General features: G+C 36.9%; 1 protein-coding gene across 1 annotated transcript; it reads left to right on the forward strand.

Annotated features, from left to right (window-relative positions):
* The first annotated feature begins 3,508 nt into the window (after positions 1-3,508).
* On the forward strand, positions 3,509-25,738 carry LOC114395139 (N-terminal acetyltransferase B complex auxiliary subunit NAA25-like). The gene is made up of 19 exons (XM_028356847.1): positions 3,509-3,768; positions 3,858-4,014; positions 5,435-5,553; positions 5,642-5,731; positions 6,856-6,949; positions 7,934-8,052; positions 9,546-9,616; positions 13,044-13,185; positions 13,304-13,479; positions 13,921-14,126; positions 14,416-14,546; positions 15,420-15,496; positions 16,756-16,830; positions 16,986-17,178; positions 22,935-23,054; positions 23,137-23,275; positions 23,793-23,833; positions 23,957-24,208; positions 24,651-25,738. The coding sequence occupies exons 1-19, from the start codon at positions 3,622-3,624 to the stop codon at positions 25,353-25,355; spliced, it is 3,054 nt and encodes a 1,017-aa protein (XP_028212648.1). The 5' UTR covers positions 3,509-3,621; the 3' UTR covers positions 25,356-25,738.
* The last annotated feature ends 222 nt before the right edge of the window (positions 25,739-25,960 follow it).

Below are 25,960 nucleotides of genomic sequence, written 5' to 3' on the forward strand. Positions count from 1 at the left end.
TGCGATGCACCGAAGGATCTCCCGGTGGTTGACTTCTAAGAGAAAAGAACATCATGCTTTGTTGGTGAGACAAGGATACAAGGATTACATTATACCTTGATGCAATCACATATCCCATGTCGGTTATATTCATCCACTTATCCATAGTGACCTAAATGAAACAAATATAAACGTCAAAGTTTATTTTAAAGTTAAGTCTTAAAAATCAAAAACACAAATTAAATACCGTGGTTAACCCATCAACATGTAGTGACATCCTTAAATCCTCAAATCTGCCTGTGCCACCGAAGAGCTTGATATAGTCTTCTGTGAATTTGGCAAGTTCTATAAGCAGATGGGTGCGGACCAACGACCAAGAGTCTTCACCCATACCTAATAAACCGGCAACCGCCCGATATCCACAATTTCCATCAACTCTGACATCAACAATATTATCAATGAAGTCGTGGATAAATGGTTGGAATTGATCCAACATAGGCATCATCCTTCTTGGATTGGTCAGAAGATGATGAACTACGCCTCATTGACGAATCATTTTTTTGCTGAGAATGAAAAGCATCTACATACTCCCAGTAAGATGGATCACGCTTTGTTGACCTTGGGTTTCTTTTCATCGGTTTCTTCGATGTACCTTTTGTGTTAACCTTTGCTGGAGGAGGACACATTGAATTTTGATCAGGGTACGCAATTCCCCAAAGCTTTGTCTTTAGAGTAAACTTACCACAAACATCAAGTTCATCAAATCTTTTGTATATTGTTTCCATTTCTTCCTTGATGCTCACCTCGGGCTCAGATATCCCTTGATATGAAAAACTGAGTCTCCTCCAGAACATATGGATTGAATCCAACAGGATGCAACCAACAACATATTTGGATAGCTCACAAGCACAAGGAAGACCGTGCGTCGTTCTCATCACACAACCACAACTGGAAGGATTGTTACCAGCATAGTGAACACGCTCAAATTCAGCAGCCATATGATTTAAAGCATACCTTGAAACCATTCCAAGAACACTCTTGTATAAGGTTTTTTTGAAGACATGTCCAACGACATGTGTACTTGTTTCAAATGATGCTCTAATTTCCATGTGTTGTAGCGTCATCATGTTGTTCATGGCATCCCAGACACTGCATAAGTCTCCAAGGCTATTTTGTAACACTCTTTTTAAAGCCCAGTGAGCAGATTCAACCCTACATTTCAAATACACAAATAACAATAAACATATACAACAATAAAAATCCATCAATTCATCAACGTTAATCGAAATAAGTGAACAATTTCATACCTGTTTGTTGTTGTGTTCCCTAAGTGCATCACCTTATTCGTCCATGCGGTAACAAATTTTTCCTTGTGTGGGATTATCCATGTATCCTTCACATAATCAACAAACATTGGCCAAGGTGAACAAACCATTTCAAACCTCTTCAGGTACTCATCAAACTGCTGCTCCGAAGGACAATTAACAAGAGTTCCCCAAGCATTCATGACATATTCCCAAACATTTCTTTGACCAATTAACGATTTACATTTGCCCTTCACATTCTTGTTTATGTGAAAGGTACACAACACATTTGTACACTCAGGAAATACAGTTTTCACTACATTCATCAATGCTAAGTCTCTGTCAATGACAATAACTCCAGGGAGGACATCACGTCTTAAAAATATACCTCATAAGCGTTCTAAAGCCCAAACCACATTATTAAGACGTTCACCCTCTAGATATGCAAAATCGGCAGAGAATGTCATCCCAGTTGGTGTCACCCCAACAAAATCGAGCAATAGGAGTTTGTACCTATTTGTTTTGTAGGTACTGTCTATAAAAAACACCAAATTACATGCGTTGGCTAACTTCACTGCATCAGGGTGATACCAAAAGATATCACGAACCACGTCTTCATCCTTTAATCTGTGTCAATGAATATACTGATCTCGTTCAAGAAGCTTCATTAGATGTTACATTTCAGTATCACTTCCTCTTATGGAAGAACGATATGCACTTCTTGCATTGTATATTTGTTTGATGGTCGTACAACTATTCGCATTGTGCTCCTTCAGAGTCAATAGAATGTTTCTTGGTTTGACCATTGACTTCGTCATATCAGCAATAAGTATCTTTTCAGCTTTACTTAATCGCCCGACATATAGATGTCCAACTAATGACTTGGCCAATTCATAATTATGAATCCCACAAATCAACTTGACCATCCACCCTTGTCCTCCAACCATAGGATTGCCACGAAGCTTGAAGGGACACCCACATTTCCTAGTCCCAGTGTCTCTTCTAACAAATTCTTTCTTCCTATACCTATATTCGCCACTCCTTTCACAGCCAATTAACACAAACAAAGTCCTTCCTCTACTACCTGTATTTATGTCAGACCTTACAATCACCGTCACAAATCCATTTTCATAAGCAACAAATCGAGCCCATCGCAAAACATCCTGTCGGCTGTCAAATACCTACAAACCAATCCCGATAATTTTAGTTTCCTACAACATATTTATTTTATTAAATTACTCAAAATCATGAACATTATTACCTGAGAAGTATTGAATGCATCCTAACAATCAACATGTGGTTCATTCACACCACATTCTTCTTCATTTTCATCATCCATATCCACTTCTTCAGGCATTATACCTTCATACATCCACTAATCTTCGTCCATCTTAACAATAAATAAAAAATTTTAACACAAACATACAACACATAACATACAAAATCATACATAATAACTCATAATTACCAAAAAGCCAAAACCCTATTTCATTCTACACGTATAAACAATTCAAATAAAAAATGACAATACAAACAAAGTAATAAATAAAAAAATAAAACTTTAAAATAAAAAGAGTCTGCTACGGATCAAGTTGATCCGTAAGTTGATCCTCACGGATCAAGCTGATCCGTGGAACACTTTCGGATGAACTTACGGATCAACTTGATTCGTAAATTAAGTACGGATCAAGTTGATCGATATGTTCTCCTCGGATCAACTTGATCTGTAGGAAGTATGCGGATCAACTTGATCCGTATGTTCATACTTGATCCGGGGCAATGAATTGTACAAGCGGATCAACTTGATCCGTATGTTCATACTTGATCCGTAGCAATTAATTGTACAAGCGGGTCAACTTGATCCGCGTGAAATGCAGTACACCAGAACGCACCTAACACTGCGTACCTCGTATGCTGCCGTTGATGACCACTGCAACACCGAACACCGTCGGTACCTCCACCTTCACCTTCACCTTCACCGAAACGAACAAAACGGGGAAAGCACTGTGCACCGGAGACACAACGGAACGAGAGAATGCGTAAATGGCAGCATTGTGCCATTTTTAAACACAGGTGGCACTGTTTACGGTGGTACTGTTCACCGACGAGACAGATGGAGAGAAAGAGCAGCAGGGATATTTTGGGAATTTCTTAAAGTTGCTGGGTGCACCAGCAATAACGCTGGGTGCACTAGCAACTCCCTTGCTGTTTTATTCAGTTTGAGTTTCTAGGTTAGGTTTTTCTGTTCCTCTTCGGGACACACTCACTCTTCTTCTTCTTCTGTCTCTGTTTCTGTTCCTCTTCACTCTTCGCTCGCTAGAACCTTCGATTCATTCCAATGGCGTCCAAGTTCGGCTTAGCCGGCGGCATTCCCGAGCGCAAGGTCCGCCCAATATGGGACGCCATTGATTCCCGCCAGTTCAAGAACGCTCTCAAGCACGTCTCCACGCTCCTCGCCAAGCACCCTAATTCCCCCTACGCTCTCGTAAGAACCCTAATTCGCACACTCACTGCATTGGTTGATATCGAATTCGCCTTGTTTTTTGTCTTGCTGAATGCTGAATTTCCAATTAGGCTCTGAAAGCACTCGTGCTGGAACGAATGGGGAAGCCTGACGAAGCGTTATCTGTTGCGCTCAATGCGAAGGAGCTTCTCTACGCCAATGATTCTCTGTTGATGGATGATCTCACTCTCAGCACGCTGCAGATTGTGTTTCAGCGTTTGGATCACTGTTAGTCTCTTTTGCTTATTTATTTGGCTTTTTGTTGCCATGTGTGATGTTATTGTATGCAATGTTTTAGAATTGAAATTAGAGACTGAACTGGCGAGAGCTTCAAGATATAGTTTTGTTAGTTCAAGTAACTAGTTTGATGTTTTCATACTCCCTTCGAACCAAAACTATTAATGTTTAAGGTTAGAAGAATGCGAGCGACACTCTCTCTAACACTCTCTTTGTGATTGGTTTAAATTTATTGAAAATCACTCATTTTGGTGGACGCTGTGATTTCCAACAAATTTTAGCCAATTTTAGACCGAGAGAGTGTTGGAAAGAGAGTGTTGCTAGCATTTTTCTTAAGGTTAATGCACACAGCTTAAAAGATATGTAATACTCTTCATAAACTATATATTTAATCTAGCTTTTACATTTTTAGTCCCTGTAAGTTGGCATTTTTTCAATTTTGGTCTCTGCAAATTTTTTGTTCATTTTTAGTCCCTATAAGTTTGTGTTTTTTCAATTTTAGTTCCTTTAAGATTCTAATTTTTTCATATTTAGTCCCTGTAAGTTTGCTTTATAGGGATCAAAATTGAAAAACACAAACTTAAAGAGACTAAAAATGAGCGAAATATCTTACAGGAGCCAAAATTGAAAAAACGTAAACTTACATGGACTAAAATTAGAAAACTGAACTTACAGGGACCAAAAATGAAAAAACGCTAAATTACAGGGACCAAAAACATATTTAAGCCTAATCTAAAATATCCTCATTAAATATCCATAATGGGAGTAGTTGTAGAATAGATCGCAATTATCTTGGTCATGTTAAATGGGGATATATGTGGAAGAAAATAATTAATAACGAGACATGGAATCTGTAGAACATCTGTTTTGAAACAAAAAAAAAAGAAGCTAAAAACATTAATAGTTTTGGTCCAGAGGGAGTAACAAATAGGCTTAAATATGATTTTAGTGCTAGTAATTTGCCCACTTTATGATTTTATTTCTTTTAAAAAAATTTCTTAATATAATCCCTGCAATATTCAAATTTTTCGTTGTTAGTCCGTTCCGTAACTTGGCTGTGTTAAACGCTGAGATGCCTAAAATGTTAGGGACTAAAATAAAAAATACAAGGTATATTAGTGGGGCTAAATAAAAATGTGATATACTTAGCTGGACTAAATTAAAAATGGTATAAAGTGACTGAAACAATTGTTAATGGCAACTAAGTAATGACAGGGACTAGCGCTAAAAAGTTAAATATTAAAGAGATTATTTAAAAAGAAAAAATGAAAAGGGGATCAATTACAGGGACTAAAGATATATTTAAGCCTAACAAATAAACATGGCTGTTTTACTGTCTTTTGATGCATTGGTTATGTGTGTTTTGCATGGTGTGTATTGGTTGTTGACTAGAGTTTGTGTATTTGAGCAGTGGATTTGGCTACTGGGTGTTATGAACATGCCTGTAGTAAATTCCCAAGTAACTTGGAACTAATGATGGGGCTGTTTAATTGCTATGTTCGAGAGTACTCATTTGTGAAGCAACAACAGGTTTGTGTTTGTGTGAATGTATGCTTATGCTATTTTATAATTTTATTTACTTTAACAACTTCACATTTTGCTATTGTCTAATTGGCAGACAGCTATCAAAATGTACAAGCATTATCAACAGGTTGGAGAAGAAAAAGAAAGGTTTCTTCTTTGGGCAGTTTGTAGCATCCAATTACAGGTTCTCCTCATTTCTTGTGTTTTCCCTTCATTATCTTGTGCAGTGTGTATTAGAAGTGTTTATTTCAACACTCAGTCAGTTTGAAAGGGAATAAATGTGATTCCGAAAGTGAAATGCCATGATATGATGGATAGATAAGAAAGTAAAGTATATTTAGAATGTTGTGATCACTGCTAGACTGCTATTACATTAGTAGTAAGTTTGTTTCTTTACAGTTTGTGCTGGTCTATGTTTTAGTGTTTTTCATTTATCTGGTTCATTTTAGAATGAACATTGTTTTGATTCTTAATTTTTTTCTCCTTTTCATCATAGTCGTCATTGAAACTGCTTAAAAAATAAAAAGGATAGTATTCTTTGATTTCTTTCTTGATCAGTTCCCTGTACATAATTGTGCAAAGAACATGCAAACTCTAGGGGGAAAAATTACGAAGTAGTGCATAAAATTTTTAATTTGCGCCAGACATATTTACATAACACCTATGCAAGAAAATAATCTAGTTTTTAGAAGATATTTTACATGCAGCTTGGATTGATTTGAAGGCCTGTCGGTCAGCAGACCCAAGATCAAAGCTGCTGATGATTGCAGTAGCTCAACAGTCTGATCTGGTTTCAGGTTCAAGTTTTGGTCACATTCATAATGAAACTGTACACGTATATATATGTCAGGCTTAATGTGTTTGGCATAGAACCCACACAGTTGCTATTAGGTTAATGTTGAGACAGTTCTGAACATATTGCATTGCCTGGATAGCAAAGAATATCTGACTAAAGGTCTTTGAAGCTATAACCGTCAATGTTATCCATTAGATTTAATATGTGACAGTTAGATGGCCTTGAGTTGGGAGCTTGTAGTTGATATCGATGTTTGTTGGATAATTATAATCCTTTGAGCCAAACTTCTAAATGTCATAGTACTACTTCTTTGTACCTTGATTTTAAAACATGCCATGCTGTGCATCTAGATTCCTTGTGAAGTGGAGTTTTCAACGATAGTTCATTAATGTGACATTGTTTCTGTTTTTCTTTCAGATATATTAAATTATTCATGGTGTTGGGCTTGATACCTATTCCGTCTATAAAACATATTTTATTGACTTATTTTATGGGAACTGAGCTCTTGATAGGTACTTTGCGGCAGTGGAGAAGACAAACTTTTATTTTTAGCTGAAGGCTTACTTAAGAAACATGTTGCTTCACATAGCTTACATGAGCCGGAAGGTGATTTTATTTCTTTCTTATCTGCTATTAATAATTGTGATAAAATAAATAAATTCATCTAAATAAAAGGAGAAGATAACACAGAGACTTGAGAAAAGAGATCCTTTTAAAGAAATAAAGAATAAAGAATGAAAATACAAACAAAAGAGATATAAAACATCAATGAAGCAAAGCTACCCAGTCTGTACACATATCTACGAGGGAAACCTCTATAACAAAACTATCAGCTTTACATCGAGTAGAAGCCGAACACCTTATCCTATCTCAAATAAGTTGCTCTCCTAGAGAGCTTTCCTTAAAGATATCAGAATTGCGCTCCAACCAAATAAGCATATCCTACACATTGCCAGAAATGTTTAGCTTTTCCGAAAGTGCTAAACAAAGAATACTGTAAGAAACAACTACAGTCTACAGCTATTAGTGTCATTCTGAGCTAGTAACACACCTTACAAATCTTGAGTTGAAACAGCCTTGTGTGACCTGGGGACTTGCAACAAGTCATTGGTATGGTAGTAATTCTATTAAGCCTTTCAAATAAAGGACTTGTCCTTAGAGGGAGCTCTTGACTTCCAAATAGGTTTATCAAGATGGAGCAAAACTGTATTCCAAGAATGATTTAGAAATTGGAAGAATGATTTTCACTATGACACCCTAGAAGGCCCAATAGACCAAATCCTTTTGTCTGGACCAGATGATAAAATAACAAACTGAAGAAGACCCAAGATGGACTCAAACTCAAAGGATTCTGTATCATTTAAGTAACAAAAAACTGAAAATAACAAGAAATAGTGGAATCTTGAACTGAGCACTTAATTGTGGTTAGAAGAATTTGTTAGGAAGAAAGGTGAAAATGACCGAAATCCAAAGTTGAAGAGGAATCTCCTACCCAATTATTCTTTCTTATCTATTACGATCAACCATTAGATTTTCTCATGTCATTAAGCATACCATGTGTATGTTTTAAGTTTTCAAAATTGGTTGCAGCTCTTATGATCTACATTTCTATATTGGAACGACAAGCTAAGTTTGGGGATGCTTTGGAAATTCTCTCTGGGAAATTGGGATCACTGTTGCAGATTGAAGTTGATAAGCTACGGATGCAGGTTGTCTCAATAGTTTTCTTCCTGTTATGTTATGGTTTAACTTTTGAATTTCGTGTTAGTTGTTTGGAGTAGAAATGGCCATCCAGTAAATTAAGGGGATATTGGTACATGGATGTTGCTCATTGGTTGATGTGGTGAAAGTCATGATCAAGTAATAATCTAAATTTGTATGTTTCAACTTCTAAGATTAATGGAAAAGGTTCCATTCCATAAAGTATTATAATGATTTAATGTTTGAAAATTGATCCTTCAAAGAAAACTCTTTTTCAAATGTCTTTTTAGAAATTAAAATTTGTATAGAAGTGTATTTTTAGATTCAATTTATGGGTCTGTTTCATTCTCTAAAAATAAGGGACAACACAACACAAAAATTTGTTACATGTTTGTAAAAATTGTTGTGGGACAGCACAAAACAAGTGGTATAGGACAAGGAAAAATGATAAAAACTTGTTACTTGCTAAACCACAGAACAACTTTTTCTCCATAAAAATACAGTTGAAAAGTCAAATTTATCCATATTATATTTCCTCATGAATTGCATAGTGCCACTCTCCTCCCAAAATCTAACCACTCTCCTTGACAGTTACTTTCTTGAAGCGTGCACAGACGTAATCACATGTTATATATAGTATATATATATATATATATATTATGTATGTTTATAATATATTTATATATTATATTTATGATCTATAATAATATTATTAATAATTGCATTTAGATAATTAACATTAAAAAGGGTATTATAGTAAATTTTATATTATTTTGTTTGTACTGTCCATTCTCCACCAAACAATGCACAGGATAAAAAGTTGTTCTGTAACTTACAAATTTTTTTTGTACTATTCTCCTTGTGCTATGCCTTGGTGTGTATCAAATGCACCCTATGGTGCACTATTGAAAGTGCATCTTTTTCAAGGAATGTAGAAAAAAATGTGCAGCTCTTACATTGCACACATATCAGGGGTCTTACATTGCACATATATCAGGGGTCACAGCTTTGCTAAATGTACAAAACTGCAAAATGTTATGAGAATTAATACTATAAAGTAGTATTGTCCAATGGAATATTTGACCATAGAGGAAGCTTTGAACTTCCAATGGACATAAGATATAGGAGTATGCTCTACTGGAAAACACATCATAAGAATTAGTCTATCATACCCTTTTGACTGTATTAAAAGATAAATTAATTAAATCAAGCAAAAGGAAGATTTAACTTGCTTTGAGCTAGACTTCCTTTCGTGGTTTCATGTGGTGCTCTTCACATAATTTCTTTCAAGGTTTTTCCCTGTTTGACCTGCAGAGGAATTGGAAAACTTTTGTTTTTCTGTATTGTCCTACTTCTATCTTATCCTCTTCTTTCCTTCTAATTCCAATATTGTTATTCTTTTATTAAATATAAAAAAAATAACTGTAATTTGGAGCATTATTTGTATTTTTCTTATTTGACTTTTCTTATCAACCTTTATACTTTGACTTTAAGTTGACAGGGGAGACTTCTGGCTCGGGCAGGTGACTACACTGCTGCTGCTGATATCTTTCACAAAATTCTAGAGTCATGGTATGCCTGGGATATGCCAACTTCTTGTTCGGACAAAAAATTCAAAAATCTTAGATGTGTGAAAATGTGCTAAAAATTGAATTTTGGAATTAAGCTTTTTATGATTATAGATATTCTACCTTTTCTTTTTGGTGATTCTGTGCTTTTATACAGGTTAATGTTTATCTTCAGCCAGGTCTTTACTTGTAAACTTATGGAATGGTAGGAAGGCAGGGTCTGAATTTAAAAGAATTTCAGAAATGAAAAGAGAAAAATCTAAGAATTCAGAAATGGTGTTTTGATATTAACCAACTCAACTGAAATCAGTAACTCTAGTATTTATACTAGAGCTAAACAGTTATTACAACTAACAGCAGTAACTGTGAGGTCAACTAACACAACTAACATAACTAATTATAGGATGTCGGAGAAGTTTTGAATTAGCCTCAGGCCTCAAAATTAACTTCTCAAAGAGTAGATTTGGGGTAATTAGGATGTCGGAGAGTTGGAAGGTGTCTGCTGCCAGCTACTTAAACTGCGAGCTACTAGACATACCTTTTTTATACCTGGGTATTCCGATTGGGGCAAACCCAAGGGGTTCTGAGCTGTGGGATCCTATTGTCAACAAATGTGAGAGGAAATTGGCGAATTGGAAACAAAAACTACTATTTTTTGGGGGAAGGCTAACACTAATAAAGGTTGTCCTAAACTCTATTCCTATATATTTCTTTTCCTTTTTCAGGGTTCCAAAAAGCATTCTGGATAAATTGGTGTGGTTGCAGAGGCGGTTTCTGTGGGGTGGAGGGGTAGAGCATAAGCAGATAGCATGGGTGAAATGGGAGTCAGTATGTCTACCAAAGCAGAAAGGAGGAATTGGAATTAGGGATTTTAGGAAGTTTAATTATGCTCTTCTCGCAAAGTGGAAATAGAGCCTTTTCCACAACCAAAGAGAATTGTGGGCTAAAATACTAAATTCAAAATATGGTGATTGGTGTAACTTGAAGGGGGAATGTAGAGGCAGTCGAGTATTAGCTTGGTGGAAGGATATAAACAACATAGTTTTCGCTGGTGAGGATGACAAATGTTTAGCTAAAGGTATACAATGGAAAGTGGGGTGCGGAGCAAAGGTCAAATTCTGGGAGGATGGATGGAAGGAGGATGGAGTATCACTTAAGCAGAAATACCCTACATTTTTCTCTATTTTGAAGCAGCAAAATCAGGTCATTCAGCAAATGGGCAGCTTTTTCGATGAAGGTTGGGAGTGAGATTTCAAATGGAGACGCAAACTTTTTGACAAGTTGGATATGGTTGTGAGGTTTCTAGAAGACCTCAAGGTACCAGCATTCATCCAGAACGACAAGATGAGTGGGTTTGGAAGGAGGATGCTTTGGGTATATATACACAGCCACGAACGGGTACAGGTTGCTCATGTCAAATCAAATTAATGAAAATCAGGATGGTGCTTTTACAGAGCTGTGGAAGGTCAAGGTCCTTAGTAAAGTTGCTTTCTTTGCATGGAGACTAATCAGGGATAGATTACCAACTAAAATCAATTTGTGCAGGAGGAATGTGGATATACATGATCCCACATGCCCATTTTGCAAAAATAAAGAAGAGGCTTAGGTGGAGGGCAAAGAAGGCCTCCTTCTGGGGGGGTCAGAGCCATCAATGAGATACCACTCTGGAAGAGCTAGAATTCTAACCTTGTGCCAGGACCTACGGGCCGAGGGACAATCTCAGGTAGACAGTTTCTATGGGGTGTAGGCCTCCCAAAAGGTAACGGAGGCGTGCAAAGGTTTCCTCGGGCCAGACGAAGATTGGCCCTCGAGTGCAAAGGCAGAAGGGAGCTTGACTGCAAGACCCACCCGTCGAGCAGGGACGATGCATCACATCTCTTTTTTAGTTGCAGCAAAATCATGCTGCTTTGGTGGGAATCATTATCGTGGACAAATACCTTAGAACCATTTCCAGAGAATCTGCGTATGCACTTCCTCCAGCATGTGGTTGGGAATGGAAATGGCAATAGCTTTCAAAATTGGAAATGTTGGTGGATGTCCTTGACATGGAGTATCTGGCAACATAGGAATAAGATTGTTTTTGAAGAGGAAAGGTTTAATGACAGTAAGCTGTTGGAGGATGCCATATTTCTCTGCTGGACCTGGCTAAAAAATCTGGTTAAAGGTTTTGACATGCCTTTTTATCACTGGTCCAGCAATATGAAGGAGGTTTTCATGGGATGAGGGGGGGACAATATTATTAGTGGGGGTAACAGTGAGATTAGCATATCGCCGGTACTATGGTTTCTTAATTCATGTTGTAAACTATGTACTAGGACACCATAGTCCTACCTAAACTGGCCCCTGTGTAATCATTCAGTACAACTTGTACTGTTACATATATAATACAATACTACTTTTGCTGATTAAAAAAAAAAAAGGAGAAGCAATAGGATTAACCTCATCCATCGTTGTCTTTGCTAGTAAATTCCTAAGATACTTGGATTGTGTGAGAGTAAGAGACCCATCCGTACGATGAGAGACTTCAAGCCCTAGAAAGTAATCAAAATCTCCAAGATCTTTTAAGGAAAATTCACTGTTTAGCCGAGACACCAGTGTTTGAATCAGTTTAGAATCATTTCCCGTGATTATGATATCATCCACATAGATTAAGATGTACACCCTAGAAGCTGCCTTAGAGTATACAAATACTACAACTGTCATGAGCTTCAATACAGGTCACAGGAGTGTGTCTTTTTGGGCTACTCCTACTCACATAAGGGCTAGAAATGTTTAGCTTCTGATGGGAGAATTTAAATCTCCAAACATGTTTTATTTAATGAGTCAAAGTATCACTACCCCACTATTTTCCCTTCCAAACCTACTACTGTAACTAAGTCTCAACCTAATACCATTCCTCTTACTATTTTGCCCACTGTTCCAGCTGCTGTTGCTGACTAATCATCTTCACTACCTATTGCTTGTATCCAACAGCAGCACTCCTCTTATCACCCCTCACTTGTTTGCGGAAGCCATTGAAACTCAGGATGGAAACAAGAGCTCTATGATGCCATAAAAGAATTTCAGAAATGAAAAGAGGGAAAAATCTCAGAATTCAGAAATGGAGTTTTAATATTAACCAACTCAACTGAAATCAGTTACATCTCTAGTATTTATACTAGAGCTAAACAGTTATTACAACTAACAGTAGTAACTGACGACTAACCTAAGGTTGGTTGAGGTCAACTAACATAATTAACTATAATTACAACAGAATAGGGAGTAATTCTACTCGTCTACTCTAATAGAATTGCTTGATGCCTATGGTACCTAGGCTATAGAAGTCCCAAAGCTTGAATGCTGTCCATGATATGACCTCTTATTGTCATTGTCTGTGAAGCACACTTGATTACTATTTTTTCTACCATTGACGTTGTTTCATCATTTGGCAGTCCAGATGACTGGGAGAGTTTCCTTCATTACCTAGGTTGTTTGCTAGAAGATGAGAGCATTTGGTGTGATGAGACTGTTAATGATCCAGTTCATCCCCCAAAGTTTGTCAATGACCAAGTCTCACACTTGACAGATGAACAGGTGAATGTTTAGTCTATGGTGGCCTTTGTTTATGACAGTAATTTATGCATGGAGGGACCATTTATTATTTGCGCAGAACTTGATTCTTGTATAATTACAAACTACTATATGAATGCAGTTTGACGGTCAAATATCAATTGCATCAGCTTGTGTGCAGAAGTTACAAGCAGATACCATCAATAACTTGATAAGGTGTCCATACCTGGCAACTATAGAAATTGAAAGAAGAAAGCATTTACGTGGGAAGGGAAATGATGACAATTTAATGGATGGTGTTGTGCAATACTTTTGCAGGTATCTTATGGCACAGAATTTATCGTTCCTATGCTTTCTTATTTTTCTTCTAAAAAATCATGCATTTCAAGTGCTTTGTGAGATGGCTGGAATGACATTTCATATTGGCTAATGCTAATGGGAAAAAATCCAATAGAGTTTAAAATCTAGGTTTATGGGTTCTCAGATCTATTTATTCCAGGGCCTACTTTGTTTAATAGTTGTGAAGTGTGAAAACATTATTTTTAGTTTTTGTCTGTATTACTTTATTCTATTCGAAGATATGTTTCAATTCTGTGCCACTTTTTTACTTTCTAATAGGTTTTAACATGATTTTCAACTTTAGGTTAGCTAGCTGTACTAGTTATACCTTAGCAAATTGGTCCCTTTTATTTTTAAAGCATGCTCATGAAAGTGCAACTTTACCATTGTTTGAGTAAGAACTCTGCTTAATTTTGATAGGTTTGGTCACTTGGCCTGCTTTACTTCCGATGTTGAGATGTTTGTTGAAGTCCTCACTACTGATAAGAAGGCAGAACTCTTGGAGAAGTTGATGAAAACCAGAGACTCTTTATCAGCTCCACTAACCAAGACACTTGGGCTGTCTATAAGCTTTTTCAAAATTAAACAATTATTGCTAGGGGACATGTCCAAGTCTTCTGCAAGTGGTGGGTGTCATATTGTTGCATGAGTATGCATTAGTTTTTTTTAAGAATTTTCTCAATTTTCCAATGCTCTGCCCTGGTAGAGAGATATAAACCATGTCTCAGCTCTCACCTTATGAATTAAACCATGTCTGCCCCTTCCCAATTATTTTATTTCGATATTTTTTTCCCTCTTAAGGGTGGAAACAAACTTATCCAGATTTGAGCTCGTGGCTTGGCTTGTAGGTCATAGCTTTTGCTTCCATACTGAGTGTTAATGTAATGAATACAAACTCTTCTAAACTTGTCTCAGATCTTGAAGTCTCTTGTGTTCAAATGTTTGAAATGTATTGCAAAAACCTTCCGCTTTCAAAAGATATGGATCCACAAGAGAGCATGCATGGTGAGGAGCTGCTTTCAATGATATGTAATATTTTGGTCCAGGTATGTTGTATTAAGCTTTATGTATTTCTTTTTTGTATTGCACATTGGTAAAAATTTTTTTTAAAGGGATTCTTTTCTTGTTATCGTTTTTATTTTTCTGTTGACACATGAATCTACATATTTTCCTAGTTTTTTTGGGTGGGGGCAGGGAGTGCTGGAGTGGGAGGAGACATACAAAGAGATATGATGGTTAGGTGTTAAGGTTGTCAATGGTAGAATATGCAGAAATTTTGACCAGCTTTATCTTATTTGATGTGTTGAATTCTTTTGGCAGAAAGTTGATTTGTCAATTTTGTCCATGCCTTCTTTTTCCTTTGTTTTCCTTTTAAATTTATATTTATCCTCCGCTCTTGTAACTCACTATTTTTCTTTATTGACATTTCTTCTAGTTAAAACCCAATCATGGCTTTAGTAGGGAGTGATCCAGGCTGATATGCTCAATTTAAACATTGAACTTGGTTTTAACTTCTAAGAGTTTTCCTTATTGTATTCTGTTGATGTTGTTCCCTGGAAAATGTATTTATTGAATGCTTCTTGTTTTGTAAGTGTGTTTTATTTGAATTTAAAACATGAGTCTTTTATTCTCTTGGTAGTTTTTTTTTCCCAAAAAAATAATGTTGCCAAGTGTGATAAGGGAATTTAAAACTGAATTTGTTTGTTTCTCAATTTTAAAACCAAACAAGAATTCTTGTTATTTCTATATTTTAATTCTTCATTCTTTCTTCAGAATTGTGTATGATTCTAATTTGCTATATCTGTAACATTGCTACTCATTGTCGTGTTTTAGAAATATACGACAATTAATTTTTAACATTTCAAATATTTATACAATGCTCTGATCACTGTTCGTCTCTTTTGATATTATTTGTATAGTTATTCTGGCGTACCCAGAATGTTGGCTATTTGGTAGAGGCAATTATGGTTTTGGAGTTCGGCTTGGCAATACAAAGGTCAGGGATAATTGTTTTGCCTTATATCTTGAAATCTTGCACACAAAAAATGTATTAAGGAAACATCTTATTGGAGTTGTTTTCTTGGGCTATATCTGGCCAGCTCTTTTTTGTGCCTTCATATGTTATTATATTGCACAATGCACGATACCTTAATAGATTATATTTTGCATTTGTGAACTATTACATTTAGGAAAGTTAGAATAGCAACTATATCATAAGGTAACAGTGTAAAAAACTTGTGATGGGCTCAGCTTTATCATTTACAACTTTATGGCATTTCTAGGATTTGTCTCAATTCTCAAATTAGTATTACAGTTTTTTTTTTTTTAAATTTAGATTACTTTTTTTCTGAATTAGTTCTTTCCCATTTATATTATTTCTTGTATTAGAAGGATTGAGATTACCATCGCAATGGTTAGCTATAGATACATGCTAGCTATTGACTTGTGAACCTATGGATGTTGCCATTTCCAATGGTACAGGCATACAGTGGATTGTTGACTTTCTCGGTTTCTTGGCCATGTTCACATGACCATAGCGTGATAAATAACACAGATTTGTATTTGTTATGTTATTGCACAGTTTATTCCATTTTCATTTCATACTTTGCGCTAATGTCAACTAAATATATGAACTAGTTATATATTTCCTAAATCTTAAATAGATTATTAAATTTAGTTATTTGGTTGAGATGACAATGCTAATGAAGTCTATTCTTGACACAAGGATGGGTAGGTGTGTTCTTAAGTAGTGTTTGCCCAGTTTTTCTTGGGGCTTCTCTTATCTTTAAAAGGACAAACTAGGCTAAATACTATGAAAAACTCTTAAAAAAATGAAGCAACTTAGTTTTTTTAAAAGAAAAGAAGCAAAAATAGCTTTCTAAAAAAGTTGGGGAAGGAGTTTTTGAATAAAAGTTGGCTTCTTTTCTCTCTCCCCTGGCTCTCTGCTCTGCTCTCCTCTCATGCGTGATCTCTTTTTAGCCAAAAAATAAAAAAAAAAATTGCCAAACAACTTCTACTTTACTTTTAAACGTATTTTGAGCTTTAGCTTTTAAGTGAAAAGAGGCTAGGCCAAACAGGCCCTTATTATGATTACTTTGGATGTTGATTCTATATTGTGCTTGTACTACCGGCTTTGAAGCATTAAATGGTTTGCTTCAACCAGTTGATCTCGAGAGCTAAATGCTTATGGTGCTTTTGAAACAGGAACTTTTTCTTCTTTAAAATAACTTACGCATCCCTCTTGTCTTGAAGCAGATATGTGTCACAATACAAGATCTTGCTGCTGCATTTGTATAGCCACTGTGGTGCTCTATCAGTGGCACATGAATGGTACGGTAGTTCAATTCATTAATTTTACATTATTTCATAAAATATCACCATAATGTGACTTGCTGTCATGCGGATTGGTTTAGGTATATGTATTTCAGCTCCTTTGACTATATCTTGCCTTTATCCTATGTAAAGCATATTTTCCTTCTCTTCAGGTATAAGTCCCTGGAAGTCAAGAATATTTTGATGGAAAGTATTTTGCACCACATATTGCCTCAGATGTTGGTATCTCCACTTTGGACTGAGTTAAACAATCTTCTAAAGGATTACCTGAAGTTTATGGATGATCACTTCAGAGAATCTGCGGATTTGACATTTCTTGCATATCGACATAGAAATTACTCAAAAGTATGTATACTGCATTTTTTATAGTTTCTAGAGACTTTCCTTTTGAGTAAATTTACTTGGAGCATATGAAGGCATAAAGTTGGAATTGCAAGCCTATTTTCTTGTAAAGAATTCTTCATGCATAACATTGTTAGATAATGTATTCTTAGTTACAGTAATGCCCCCCCTCCCTCCCAAAAAAGAATATAAAAATAATATCAAGCACAAAATGGTTGAATCCTCTGTAACATTTGATTTGATTTGAAGTCTGTGCATAATTGATGCAAGGCTGGAGGCAAGTTTTGTTAAATGGTGGAAGTGTCAGACTGCCATGATATGTTGGTGGTGTGGCAGATTTCAAATGGCGGCCGCCAAATGTGTGGCTGCCGCAGTGCCTATTGCAGATTTATTTTAAGAATAAAAAGGAGAAAGAGACTTGGGCCATGTGGCCTGACCCAAAACTGGTTCAACACAAGGGTTTTAAACCCTAAAATTGAATCAGATACGCACACAGGTTCTCTTCCTCTCCCAGTCTCCCTCATGAAGCTGCCTCCAAACGAGTAACCGTCCACTGGTGACCTCAAACTCCAACTCCGATGACCACCATCCATCAGCAACTTCCATTCTGACAGCTTCCGTCCACTGGCAATCTTCTCTTGCAACCTCCTCCGATAAAACTTTTTCTCTCTGCTGTATTCTTTTTTATTAAATAATATTTTTAATTCTGTTATGCATCTATCATTTCTTTTTTTTTTCTTCTCTATTGTTCCAGCTTTGGTAACTATCTCAATTATTTTATTAACTATTTTTCTTTCCTTATTTGCTTTTTTTTTTTTTTAATTTTATTGCTTAGTCTATTCTGGTTTATCCAGTACTTGTATTGCTTATTTTTTTTAAATGTATTTTTGAATTCATGCTTTTAATTTCTTTTTTCTTTAGATCATTTGAGCAGTATTTTTTAAATGTATTTTCAATTCTATTTCTTAATACTTGTACTGCTTTGTTCTATACTGTTTTTTCTAGTACTTGTACAGAAAAAGAGTATTGTTTCTGTTAAATTGCTAATATTTAGGGATCCTTTTCCATATTATATGCTTAATTGTAGCATCCTTATGATTATAAATAAACCAGCATGTGTGTGGTACAAGACACCATTTCTGTATACTGTAATATGGTATCAGAGGTATCCTAGGGTTCGATCCTCCCTCTTTCTTTGCTTCTCGCAGTGGGTTCCTCTTTCTGCGAGCGCTCAGTGCTCCTCCCCACTGCGCAGCCTTTTTGGTCGCCACCATGCCACTTTTTCTCTAGCTCAACCCCGACACTGGAACCGCCACCCTCTGGTGTCCCTTTCTGTCCGACCTCTGACATGCCTCCACGTGCTGCCCCTTTCTGGCATGTGACCATCTTTCCGATGAGACCCACTTGCCGGCGACATTTTGGTCAACCTCACCTCCTTTCGGTGACCCCCCCACCCACAATTTTCTGGCACCACCTGCACTCCAACAACCCCTCCAGTTACTGCTCCTTCACACCAATAGCCAAATAGTGGTGTGACACTCATTTTCCGGTAAAAACCAAAGGCCAGCGAACCTAGCGCTGACCTCCCTCTGGCGAACCCAATGCTGCCGACCAGCAAACTCCTCACCGTGCTCCTTCTCCGTCGAACCTATTTGGCCCCATTTGGCTATTGTTTGGCCACTGTTAGGTTCTGTTTGGCCTTGTTTCCCTGCGTTTCATGGCCCACCACGGCAGCTCCAACGATCCCACTTTATTTAACAATGTGCCGCTGATCCCTTGGAAAAATTGAATGGGACATGCCAACTACAACCCCCGGGCTGCACCTTCCCCACCTGCTGATGTGACTATTTTCACCTCTGATTATACAAATTTTCTTCGATATCGACCAGCCAAGCAACCTACCTTGCCTGTTACTATTGTGGTTCAGTCTGGTAATCCTATAGCCTTTGTCTCCCAATCCTCTGCTCATGGCACTTGGATACTTGATTCTGATGCCTCTGATCATATGACTGGTAACCAATCCCTTTTCACTCAATTATCTTTTTCAGATTCATTGTCTTCTATTACCCTCACAAATGGTTCTCAAATTAAAGTTTGTGGCATTGGTCAGACTCATTCACTCCCTAACCTTTCTTTAGATTCTGTTTGTTCCTGGTTGTCCTTTCAATTTAATTTCTATTAGCAAGCTCACTTGCTCACTAAATTTCTCTGACCTTTTTGTTAACAATTCTATTCTTGTTCAAGATTGACGTACTGGACGGACGATTGGAATAGGACATGAGTCTTGAGGATCATATCAACTTTCACTGTCGATTGCCTGCGTCTCCACTGCCTCCCCAGGTCTAGCTCACCAATGTCTTGGTCATCCCAGTTTGGACAAATTGTGTCTTTTGGTTCCTAGTCTCTGTACTCTTAAGTCATTACAGTGTGAATCTTGTCAGTTAGGAAAACATGTTTGTTACTCTTATAGTCCTCGTGTTAATAAAATTGCCGCATCACCTTTTACTTTAGTTGATTCTGATATTTGGGGTCTTAGTTGAGTATGTTCTCCTTTAGAATTTTTCTATTGTCACTTTTATTGATGATTTTTCTTGTTGTACTTGGGTTTTCTTACTGAAAAATCAATCCGATGTTTTCTCTGTCTTTTAAAATTTCTCACATGAAATTCATAATCAATTTGGGACATCTATCAAATTTTTGTAGACTGATAATGCTCATGAATACATGTCTTCCCAATTTCAGTCTTTTCTTACATCACAAAGAATTGCACATCAAACATCATGTGCCCACACACCACAACAAAATGGTGTTATTGAACGGAAAAATTGTCACCTAGTTGAAACAACTTGTACTCTTCTCTATTATAATGTTTTACTTTGCTTCTACGGTGATGCACTTACAACATGTTATCTGATTAATCGCATGCCATCATCTGTCCTCTACAACAAGATTCCATACTCCATTTTGTACCCTCAACAGGATCTCTACCCTGTTCCCCTCTATGTCTTTGGTTCCACCTGATTTGTTCATGACCTTACCCTAGGTAAAGATAAACTTTGAAATGTCTTTTTCTTGGTTACTCTCACCTTTAGAAAGGATATCATTGTTTTTGCCCTACAGTTAAATGGTATCTGGTTTCTATTGACGTCGCCTTCTTTGAGTCTACTCCCTTCTTCTCTGCATCTGTTGACAACATTGCTTCTCTACATGCTCCATCTATTTTTTCAAATCCAGCTCCGATTGTTGTCCCTACTCCATGTGTTGTTCCAAACCCGGCTATTGTCGTTGCTCCACCACCACTTATTATCTATCAGCAATGGTTGCAGCTTCCTTTGGCAATTCCACCTACTGATCTTGCAAAATCATGTCCTACTCCAAATGTCCCTCCACCAATGTCTCCTGTACATGAGCTTCCCATTGCGCTACGCAAAGGTATTCGGTACTCTCGCAATCCTAACTCTTCATCGTGACCGATTATATCCTTCCTATTTCTCTTTTATCTCTTCTTTGGATTTTGTGTCTATTCCCAAGTCTATAGGTGAAGCCATGTCTGATCCCCATTGGCAACATGCGATGTTAGATGAAATGGCTGCTTTACAAGCCCGTGACTCTTAGGAGCTGGTTCCCTTGCCTCCTGAGAAGACTATTGTTGGTTGTCGCTGGGTTTATAAAGTGAAAGTTGGACCGGATGGCAATATTGGCCAGTTCAAAGCTCACTTGGTATCTAAAGGCTATACTTAGATCTTTGACGTCGACTATGGGGACACCTTTTCCCCTGCGGCAAAGATCACCTTTGTTCATTTGTTTCTTGCCATGGTTGTCATTCGCCATTGCCCGCTTCACCAACTAGATATTAAAAATGCCTTCTTGCATGGTGAGTTACAACAAGAGGTTTACATGGATCTGCCCCCTGGTTTTACTGCTTTTGGTGGATCTCACCTTGTCTGTTGCCTTCGATGCTCTCTCTACGGCGTGAAGCAGTCTCCTCGTGCCTGGTTTGGCTGTTTTAGTTTTTCCTTACTTCAATTTGGTATGACTCGCCGAGGCTGATCATTTTGTGTTTTCACTCCATTCTCCATTTGGCATGTGCATTTCTCTTGTTGTCTATGTTGACAACATCATCATTATTGGTGATGACTTTGACGATATCCCGCCGGCTCAAATCCCATGTACACAGCCAATTTCAGACCAAGACTTGGGACCGCTCAAATATTTCTTAGGCATTGAGGTTGCTCAATCCTTTTTTGGCGTTGCTATTTCCTAGCGGAAGAATGCTTTGGATATACTTACAGAGACCGACATGCTTGATTGTCGCCCAAGTGACACTCCTATGGATCCCAATTTCAAGCTTCTTCCGTATCAGAGGAACCATTGGAAGACTTGGGAAGATATCGACAACTTGTGGGTAGACTTAATTACCTCACTGTCACAAGATCAGACATCACATTTGCAGTCAGTGTGGCAAGCCAATTTCTGAATGCCCCTTGTGATAGCCATTGGGATGCTGTCATGCACATTCTTCAATACATCAAGAATGCACTAGGTTGCGGACTACTATATGAAGACAAAGGCAATGCCAAGATCGTTAGGCTCATTGTCAGACAGAAGGTCCATTATTGGTTATTGTGTTTTTATTGGAGGAAATTTGATCTCATGGAGAAGCAAAAAACAAAATGTAGTAGCCAGATCCAGTGCCGAAGCTGAATACCGTGCTATGGCAGTAGTTACATGTGAGATTATTGGGCTTAGGCAACTTCTCCAACAGTTACAATTTGGAGACACTTAGGACACTAAGTTTATTTGTGACAATCAAGCTGCTCTTTACATTGCATCTAATCTGGTATTCCATGAACGGACTAAGCACATAGAGATCGATTGTCACTTTGTGAGAGAGAAAGTGCTCTCAGGAAAAGTCACCACCGATTTTGTCCGCTCCAATGATCGCGGACCTATTCACTAAATCTCTCAAGGGATCTCGTGTTGATTATATTTGTAACAAGCTTGGTTCATATGACATATATGCTCCAGCTAGACGGGGAATGTTAAATAGCTAATATTTAGGGATCCTGTTCCATATTATATTCTTAATTGTAGCATCCTTATGATTATAAATAAACCAGCATGTGTGGTACAAGACAGTTTCTGTATACTGTAATAGTTTCTTTCTTTGAAATTCCTGTTTTTCAATTCTGTTTGTTCTTGTTCTTTTAATTTTGTTCCTTTTACTTCTGTTATTTTAATTTTAATTTATTTATTTCTGCTGTTTTTTTAGTATTTATACATACACAGACACATTTTTTCTATCTTGTCCACCATGCTTCTGCCATCTGCTGCCATGCCATCTGCCATATGTATATGCAAATTTTTGACTCGCCGCCATAATCTGCTGTCTGCCATTGATAATACTGATGGAGGCAATTCTGTTAGAATTCTAAATTCTGAGGGGAACATGGTTAATTTAGTCAAAAACATTAAAGGAACTTTTTTCTTAAATTTTTTAATCTCTGCGCAACCTTGTTAGAAATGAAGTCAAGATTTGACCCTGTTTTGTTGTTTTCTTAATTGAATGACATACTCAAAACATAAGTAGTGCATCTGTCCATGTGGTGCATAGTTTGATTGACATGGTTATGCTCATGTATGTGCAAAATAAAGAAGTACACATTGCATGATAATATTCTATTCATGTCGGTTCTGACGTAATGTTGAAAGAACCGCGTCCATGGAGTTGATTGAATTGATCCAATGTTATATTCCAGGTAATTGAATTTGTCCAGTTCAAAGATAGGTTGCAGCACTCTAGTCAGTATTTAGTGGCTCGAGTTGAAACATCCATTTTACAACTAAAGCAGAATGCAGATAACATTGAAGAAGAGGAGGTGATTCGTGTCTTGATACTATAGTATATTTTATGACCTCTTAATTTGATGGTGTAGGTTTAACAAGTTCATATTTTGTCAGGGTGTCCTTCAAAGCTTGAAATGTGGTATTCAGTTCCTTGAGCTGTCTAAGGAGGTAGGGTCAAAGTCTTTGACCTTCAATGAAGACTTGCAGTCACGGCCCTGGTGGACACCAACTTCAGAGAAAAATTACCTTTTAGGTTAGTTTTTCAATCATATTTCTAGCTTAGAAACAATGTGTGCTGTATTCTTGCGACTTTTAGCATCAATATATAAACAATATGAATCCTCAAAGTATGCGTCTAAGTTAGAATGAATATCAAAATTGACCTCTTATAAGAAAAGCTAATTAAAGCTTACGGAATACTTCCTTGTACGTTGTTTACAATTACAAATCATTTAACCTGATACCTTAAGTTGTTTCTTAACTTGGTTTCCTCAAGATATTCAATTTAGAGTGATTGGACAGACTGGATGGGAATGGGGTTGGTCTGTTTGGATGGATGAATTTATGTATGAGCTTTTAAAAATCTAAATAAATTGGAAAATGATAGGGCGTGGCATCCTTATAGCTGGTAGGACTCAATGGTATTTTTTGCGTGTAACTGACTAATGTCATGGTTTGGACATCAGATTATAATCTGGTGTTATTTTCTAATGTATCTGTGATTGATGATTGCTATATTAAGCTTAATGGATGGTTGCCGTCTGTTTCAGGGCCATTTGAAGGGATTTCTTATTATCCTAGAGAAATATTGGTAGGTCAATTCCGTCCTGGATGATTTGTGGCTGATTTATACCTTGTTTCAGTAAAATCTAAACTATCTATATGGGCCTTTTTCTTTTTCCCCTTTTATTGCATGGTTTGTTAATCAATGTAGACCAAAGATAGGGAAACAAGTTTAAAGAGAGTCATTGAAAAGAAATCCCTACTTCCACGGATGATATATCTTTCGATTCAAAGTGCTTCAGCATCAATCAAGGAGCATGTTGAGGTCAATGGTTCTGTTACCCCAGACATCATTTCAGAGCTGAAATTGTTGCTGGAGTGCTATGCACAATTGTTGGGCTTTTCTCTCACTGAAGCAATAGAAGTGGTCATGGGTTTCTCCAATGGTGAAAGATCTTGTGTGGTATGATTGCTCAATTTTTTATGCTACTGTTCAAATATTTTGTGGAGATCTGTTAAACAGAGATGTTATACCAACATGAATCCAGATGCTACGTCTACATAATTATTTTTCCTATCGAGAGCTAAATTGACATAACTGCCATGAGCTAAGATATTTCAGAATTAAGAAGCAAAATGGAAAGACATTCTTTATATTAATAATACAGACAATGATGCCTGTAAACTAGATGTGACGGTATAGAAAAATGAGCTGTAGTAGAAATGAATGTGCAGATTATTATAGGGTTTGCAGTATGAGGGCATTTTCTTTTAAACAATTGCACCTGATAACTCTTTTCCAACTACTTTTAGGCACTGTTCAATTATTTTTTTTGTAATGAAAATATCTTATCATATAGGGGTGCTACTTGCAATTTAATCCATCTCTTCTAAAAATGTTGCAGGTTTCTGACTCCAACTTGATTGACTGGTTGAATTTCACTGTATTTTTAAATGCATGGAGCTTGAGCTCCCATGAACTTGTGCAGCCAGACGGAAATGGATGTAGGCCTCGAATTTGGAATATCTTAGATTCTATGCTGGAGAAGTATATCTTAGAGAAGGTTAGGTTCCAAGAGCCTCAGCTCTGCTCTCCTTGGAGTGGCATGGAACTTCTGATGCAGTTAGTTACAGAACCTTTGGCGTGGCATGGACTTGTAATCCAATCTTGTCTGAGATCCTGTTTTCCATCTGGTAAAAAGAAAAAGAAAAGTGGATTAGCTTATCAGTCTAGCATGAATCTGACTAAAGCAATCACAGATTCTGTCGTGCATTTATCTCACGTATTAGAGGATGTTTTGACATGGATAACTGAATGGAACAAAAGACCTGAAGATGAGCATTTGGAGAATATTCTTTTACTTCTTCGGAAAGACGGGCATAATGATGGACCGGGGGAGGTCTTTCACATTTTAGAAACATTCATTTCCTCTATGAATGATGCAGAACTTGGTGATCGCATCTCCCAATCTCTAAAGTCTTGGAGTCCTGCTGACGTTTTCAGGAAAATGATGACTGGGAAGCTAAAAGTACTGACAGAATTTTCTGCCATCTGTGAGTCAAAATTGAAGTTATTTAATTCTATGAAACAGCAGATAGCTCAACTGTGAAGAATTCTCCATCATTTACTGGTGCTGAAGTTTTATTTCAGCTTGACAAACGGGTCTTCAATTTCAACAGATATATATATATATATATTCAATGCCAGGGGTTGAGAAAATGTGCTTCTGTTTCTGCTGTTATTTTCATCTTCAACAATACCTTGTCGGAACAGTCATCACAGTTTGTTGCTAGGTTATTGTTGGCTCTAGTTTTTGTTGGTCATTTTCCTGTAAAATTTTCTGCAGAGTGTACATTAAATATTTTCCCCCCTTTTGAGCTGTTAGCCGGATTTTTTTCAGAAATGTAGCTGTTTGTCTGAGCAGAAATTTTGGCAGTGTATTATTGGTTTGAATTTTTTTAATGAAAGTAAATTTTTAAAATATTCTGATCAGATCATCCATCATTGTTCCAATTAACACCACATATTTGATTAGCAACTATTGCGTATTTTGAATTTTCATTCTTAAGAGTGAAGAGTTCTTTTAATCTACACCCTTTAAATGAGGATGGTGACTTTTCTTAATCTCATATAAGTGCTTCACCTTTTCTTATATCATTTTATTCCGGTTAAATTCTACTGTTTTAAATTTAGTCGATTTTAATATTTTTCAAT

Source organism: Glycine soja, chromosome 18 (genome assembly GCF_004193775.1).
Source record: "Glycine soja cultivar W05 chromosome 18, ASM419377v2, whole genome shotgun sequence".
Classification (NCBI taxonomy): Eukaryota; Viridiplantae; Streptophyta; class Magnoliopsida; order Fabales; family Fabaceae; genus Glycine; species Glycine soja.

What these genes read in the sequence shown, in the direction of transcription:
- LOC114395139 (XM_028356847.1), top strand. Translation starts at nt 3,622, where the DNA reads ATGGCGTCCAAGTTCGGCTTAGCCGGCGGCATTCCCGAGCGCAAGGTC. An exon ending in CATTTGTGAAGCAACAACAG is followed by an intron (nt 5,554 to 5,641) that starts GTTTGTGTTTGT and finishes TCTAATTGGCAG; the next exon opens with ACAGCTATCAAAATGTACAA. An exon ending in ATTATCCTAGAGAAATATTG is followed by an intron (nt 23,834 to 23,956) that starts GTAGGTCAATTC and finishes TAATCAATGTAG; the next exon opens with ACCAAAGATAGGGAAACAAG.